General features: G+C 32.1%; 1 protein-coding gene across 1 annotated transcript; it reads right to left on the reverse strand.

Annotated features, from left to right (window-relative positions):
• Positions 2,083–3,940, reverse strand: LOC104733227 (F-box protein At4g22280-like). The gene is made up of 3 exons (XM_010452823.2): positions 2,773–3,940; positions 2,534–2,677; positions 2,083–2,460 (listed from the first exon to the last, which is right to left on the reverse strand). The coding sequence occupies exons 1-3, from the start codon at positions 3,604–3,606 to the stop codon at positions 2,194–2,196; spliced, it is 1,245 nt and encodes a 414-aa protein (XP_010451125.1). The 5' UTR covers positions 3,607–3,940; the 3' UTR covers positions 2,083–2,193.

Genomic DNA, 6,639 nt, shown 5'->3' on the forward strand with positions numbered 1-6,639 from the left:
AAAGCCCTCAAAATTAAGAATCCAAAATTGGAAACAATTAGGAGTTTGGGTACCGAAAAGTTTAAATACTATTATTTTTTTCTTTTTTAGACAAACGTCTAAATACTATTAAATAAACCCTAAAAACTAGCACAAGTGTCGAATAGTTACAAACGGCTTTTCTATTTGGCTATTGTTGTGGTGGAGTTTCGCAACGGCCTCATCTCTGTCTTCATCGGTGGTGGTTCTCCCCAGATTACTTTTCATCCACGGTAGGCTATGTTCATGTCATTTTTATTTTTGTTTATATAGTGGCACCAACGATGGCATGTGATTACATATGATATGATCAGTGTTCGAAAAAACGTTTTAAGCGTCTGCCTCTGCCCCGTCTAGGGGCTAGGCGCTATAGCACTACCTAGACGACCGCTTTGACCGCCTAAAATTGTAATATTATCATTTTAGTGTATTTTTCAAATTTTACAAATTTTAAATTTATAAGGTTTATTTCCATAAACATAATTATAAATGTTTAATATGTTATTTAAAATGAATTGAAATAATACTGTATCTATTTATTATTATTTTTTTGATAGAATATTTGCATAAATTTTAAATTATACATATTTTGTAAACATCTAAACTGCCTTAAACCACTTAAATATCGATTAGGCGTTCTAGGCGCTAAGCATTGTAACGCCTAGCGCTTTCTTGAATATGATATCTCTAGTTATCTATTTCACCGGTGATTTCCGTACAACCTGAGTGTATATTGGATATATATCTCTGCCTCTAGCTATATTCCTTGGTTATACTAGGCATTTGAGCTTTTCAGGAATTTTTGTTTATGTACTCTTCTGTTGCCTCAGGCTTTCATGTGAGTCACTACTAGAATCATCCAAAAAAAAAAAATAGTACCTTCAGTACTGTATTAAAACGACGTAGGTTGGTAAAATCTTGGATTATTTGAACCACAAACTGTTGATTTGGCATTACTTGGAATGAGAGTATCGTGTGTTATCAATTGGTAATGATTGATGATTGGCTGTACTTCATTGTTGATTTGTTTGAGATATGATATACTGTATGTCCCAATATTAGTTTACTCATTCCATTTTTTCCTTTCTCTTAAAATTAAATTTAGAAAGTCTCTTATATATATATGATGAAAATGTTGTTTTCATCTTTGTTCTGTGATAGGAAATTCCATAAATTGGACATACCATTTATGTTTGTGAATTAATGATATCCTCTATCATTTTAGTTGTATTTCGGCTACATAAATGTAAAATGCAGATTCAACTAATCATTATGTATGTATACTTAATATGAATCGCTCTCTCTATTGATTCTTAATTAAGGTATCTAAATTCTTTTATATTGACGACAGGTGAGTTAAAAAAAATAAAAAATGGAAACTTTCGTTCCCGCTAAGGTAAATATGTGATATATAGATAGATGCTCAATTAGTTCAGTCAACGTGCAATCTAACCTCACATTTCGGACTTCCCCTAATATAGGAACTGTTAGACTTATCGGTTGAAATCTTGTCACAAATCATGGCAACAAATCCCATTTCTTCGATCAAATTCAGCAAAGATATTAAATTCAATTTATGCAGTCTAGCTTATATCCTACTATATTAATTAGGAAGTATAAATATAAAACTAACTTTAAAATATGTAAAAATTACATTCAATTGCTATTAAAAAACATAATTAAAATTAAATAATTAATTAAATAAATATTTCTAATTGAAAAACGTAAATAAGGGAACATCAAATAAAATAAATTGCAAAATTGTGATTCTAGATATTGATCTTAGTGAAAACTACAACCACCGCTTTTGATAATCATCATCTCTATGTTCAGGCAAACGATATAAAAAGTACTTTACAGTTTGCAAACACTTGTTAATAAGAATTTTGCTTCCACGTCTAATGTCATTTCCGATTAATCTCTCAACATATATCCGAGATGAGACAGAGACAAATGGAACGTTCGTTAGGGGAACTACACTAGTCGTGGACCGTGGTAATTAAACTTACGAATTAAGATAATACAAGAATATAGTCATAATTAGATGGAAACATAATAATTATTTTTAACAGAAAATAGCATTTACCTTTTGGTGCTTTATCTACACATAAACCCCCATAGAAGGGGCAAAAAGAAAAAAACATCATCGCAAAAGGCAAAGCCCATTTGGTACTATTACTTAGTATTCTCACAAAACTTGATCTGGATCTTGCAACTGGACGGTTTAGGAACCATAAGCAGATCTTTGGTGATTCGGGACTTTTCCTCGTCGTTTATAGCATAAACAAGAACTTTTACAAGCTCAAGACATGATAGTTTCTTTAGCAAATGTTTCATAAGCTCTAGCTCTCCACTCTTTCCTCCATACTCAGTTATCTTCAATACTTTCACAGGACATGAATGTCCAAATTCTTGTTCATATTGACGGTCGTAATTTGGACCCTGAAACAAGAAAGAGGGGAATATTAGCGACCTGAGTTTATCCAATAAGCTTTCAGGCCGGCTTTGGTTATACCTTCAGGACGAGGGTCTGTAGATGCGGAGATTTTTCTAGAAGTATTGGCAGATATTCCCAACGGTAGTAGAATGAATCAACTGTAATAGATAAACGAGACAGCTTGCTCAACACTGGGATTGCTTCACGGAAATAATGGAATACCTGAAACACAAAATAAAATATTAACAAGATTTTGGCTCCTAAACTTTTGGCTTCCATGCAAATAATATGAAAGGAAAAAGAAATCATTCTTTTACCAGACAAGTACTAGCACCAGATAACTCCAAGGTCTCAACGTTTCGTAACCCCTTAATCAGATTTGTTGGGTTGCTATTAGCACTATGGAAATTATCACGAAGTTCGAGTTCGATAAGGGAAGGAAGATGCACATAAGGATAAGGACAGTCTTTTGGAAATTTATCAGAGTATTCTACGTAGGCAAGATTCGGTGTATCTAAACCTAGGTCTAAATATTCCAAAAGCCGATTACAGAGAATAATAGTAAGTTTCTTAAGGGTCAAGGAAGACAAGGTGCTGCAGCATTTTCGACTTTGCCAGCTCCTGCCAGAAATGAATAATTCCTCAAGCACACGGCAAGCAGAAATAAGCTTTTCAAAAGCATAGACCTCAGTAAGACACAGAGTCTTGAGTGATGGAAGAGAAACATCATCAGGAATCAGAGCATCAAATCCTTCGGAGAGTTTAAGCTCAACCAATGTCTTGCAAGTGAACATCTCCAGAGGCACTAAGATGCGCTTATTGGGGCTTACGTCTATATCAAGATGTAAGACACCATGTTTCAGCACGTCAGTCATCCAGCGGGTGACATGACCCGCGTCGATACTCTTAAGGCATTTTATTGAGATTTTCCTCATGTGGAAATTGCCAGACGCGGACAATACTCTATCCACAAAATCGATGAAACTTTGTCCTCCACCCACTTCTTGATCATCTAAATGAAGATTGGTTCTGTAGGCAAACAGATAACGCCATCGCTTTGAGAGGACAGATGTTGAAGTAGCCTCACTTAACGGAAGGAAAGATAGAATGTGGCAAATAATATCATCTGATAGAACGTTGATCATATCCATCGTTCCCAAAAACAAAATTTTAGATAAACCTTTCAGGCGTGATCAATCTGAATAAGAGATCTCAAGCATCAACCACCAAAGTAGATAATCAATCACCCACTAACTTGAATCAAACTGAAAAGATTAAAACTTTCATCAGTAAAAACAATGAAACTTGGACAAACCCACCAGCAGCTAAAAGCAAATATAAACACCATTAGATATTCACCATTATATAACAAATAAATTGTTGTCAATTTTAAAGATTAGAGATTTTGCCATGTGTTATACTAAAACTTTGTTTCAACAAATTTTAAAATTGATAAGATAACTATAAGAAATAAAACATTTAAGCAAATTTAATAAATATAAAAGATAATTCTTATATGTATATAAAAAGATAATACTAATCCTAATTTTAAATTACTAATTCTATAAGAAAATAGTTAATGAAACTATAAAATTAATTTATATAATACCATAATAATAAAATTATACTATCAATAATTAATCATAAAAGAAAAAGGATTTTAGATATTCATCATTATATAAACAAATAAATTGTTGTCAATTTTAAAGATTAAAGATTTTGCCATGTGTTATACTAAAACTTTGTTTCAACAAATTTTAAAGTTAATAAGATAACTATAAGAAATAAAACATTTAAGCAATTTTAATAAATATAAAAGATAATTCTTATATGTATATAAAAAGATAATACTAATCATAATTTTAAATTACTAATTCTATAAGAAAATAATTAATGAAACTATACAATTAATTTATATAATACCATAATTAATAAAATTATACTATCAATAATTAATCATAAAAGAAAAAGGATTTTAGATATTCATCATTATATAAACAAATAAATTGTTGTCAATTATAAAGATTAAATATTTTGCCATGTGTTATACTAAAACTTTGTTTCAACAAATTTTAAAGTTAAGAAGATAACTATAAGAAATAAAAAATTTAAGCAATTTTAATAAATATAAAAGATAATTCTTATATGTATATAAAAAGATAATACTAATCATAATTTTAAATTACTAAGTGGGGGTTATTGGTTTAAGGAGGGGGTATTGCTTTAGGATTTAGAAAGAATCTTAATGACTTTAAAAGTTATGTAAAATATGTTGTTATTCAATCAAGATTTTTTAAAACTCTTTGAAAATTTGGTGTTATTGATTGTGGATTTGTAAAAAGTTATCTAAAATCTTGATAAATCTAGTGTTATTGGATTAAGAGTTTTATAAAGTCAATAAAAGTTTTATATTATTCAAGTAAAACAAAAGAATCTTGGATTGTTAATGAATTCAAATTTTGTGTTATTGGTTTAGGATTTTATATAATTTCCTTCATAACAAAAGTCATGAAAACTCTTTCATCAAATAGAAAGATTTTGAAAGATTTTATGAAAGATTTTACAAGATTAGGAAAAACAAATCAGCAAGATTTAAAATAACTTACTAAACAATCTCTTATAGAATCTTTCTATGATTTTCTATGATTTTAAAAATCAGCAAGATTTTTAAAAACATAAAGTCATTAAAATTCTTTCTAAATCCTAAACCAATACTTCCCCCTAAGATTTGAATAGAGTTTTAAAGATTTTAAATGTATGTAGAATCTGTTGTTATTAGATCAAGATTTTGTTAAATTCTGTTAAAGTTTAGTGTTATTAGTTTGTGATTTGTAAAAAGTCATTTAAAATCTTAAAAAATCTGGGTTATTGGATTCAGACTTTTATAAAATCATTAAAAATTTTGTGTTATTCAATTAAAACAAAAGAATCTAGAATTGTTAATGAGTTCAATTATTATGTTATTGGATCATGATTTTAGACACTTTCTTTAACAACAGACTCTTTTTTTTAATAATAATAAATAATAAATATATAATATAATATAATAATAAACTACAACTAGTGGTCCCATACCCACTAGCCACCTAACCACAATCAACAGCGGAAATAACCAATATCAAACAATATCCAATAAATAATCCAATGAAATATAAATAACCAATATTCAACATAATCAATAACCCAACAACAGAAATCATAGAACCCCCAACCTAGCAACGTTCTAATGACCCAACTCTAGCAACCTAACAAGTCAGACAACATAGAACCGAGTCCCTAGAACATCCTCCTCTTCATCCCCTGGATTCCACGATTACACTTTGCCTTTACCTGCACAACAATCACATATTGCAATCCTCCCATCTACTGGGCTATACACACAAGCAATAGAGTATCAATAATCATCACACAACAATCAACAAACGACAATAACAAACCAGGACTTAGCATCGACCGACGCTACACATTCATCGACCGATGCCAACTGGGGAAGCATCGACCGATACAGAAGCTGCATCAACCGATGCAAGTGTAACTTGCATCGACCGATACCCAGTCTGCATCGACCGACGCATGCTCGACGCACACGAAAACCCTAGAGTTTTACGCGCCGTCCTCGCACTTGCATCGACCGATGCAAGATATGCATTGATCGACGCAACGTCGAGCACCGTGATTTCCCCGAAGCTTCTCGCCAGATCTTCGTTCCTGAAACCACAAAACTCAATCCCAAGCCACAAGAAAGCTTCCTATTGTCCATAGCAACCATCTAATACGTCTAACAACACAAAACAGGCAAATTACTGAATCCTCTAGCTTAGATAAGCCACGGTCCTGCACTTACCTTTGCCAAGACGAATCTGAACCACAAACAAGCAAGAAAACGCTTCTAGGAAGCTCCTACAACGATCCCAGCTACAGATCTCTACAAGAACGCCCCAACTCTCCAAGAAATCACCAAGAACTCTCAAGAACTTTTCTCTCTTTTCTTTTCTCTCCCAGAAACGGCCAAACACGAATGAGACCAAAAGAAAACGAGTTAAGGGTTTTCCCTTTCTCTTTTCCCCAAAACGCAGCGTTTGACTTAAGTCAAAACGCAGAGAATTGAACATGCATCGACCGATGCACCCTATGCATCGACCGATGCAACTCCCAAACCGGGATTCCGGTTCACGGATGTTACA

The sequence above is a fragment of the Camelina sativa genome, chromosome 12, assembly GCF_000633955.1.
Source record: "Camelina sativa cultivar DH55 chromosome 12, Cs, whole genome shotgun sequence".
NCBI lineage: Eukaryota > Viridiplantae > Streptophyta > Magnoliopsida > Brassicales > Brassicaceae > Camelina > Camelina sativa.

What these genes read in the sequence shown, in the direction of transcription:
- LOC104733227 (XM_010452823.2), bottom strand. Translation starts at nt 3,606, where the DNA reads ATGGATATGATCAACGTTCTATCAGATGATATTATTTGCCACATTCTA. An exon ending in CTGGTGCTAGTACTTGTCTG is followed by an intron (nt 2,678 to 2,772) that starts GTAAAAGAATGA and finishes TTTGTGTTTCAG; the next exon opens with GTATTCCATTATTTCCGTGA. An exon ending in TACAGACCCTCGTCCTGAAG is followed by an intron (nt 2,461 to 2,533) that starts GTATAACCAAAG and finishes TTCTTGTTTCAG; the next exon opens with GGTCCAAATTACGACCGTCA.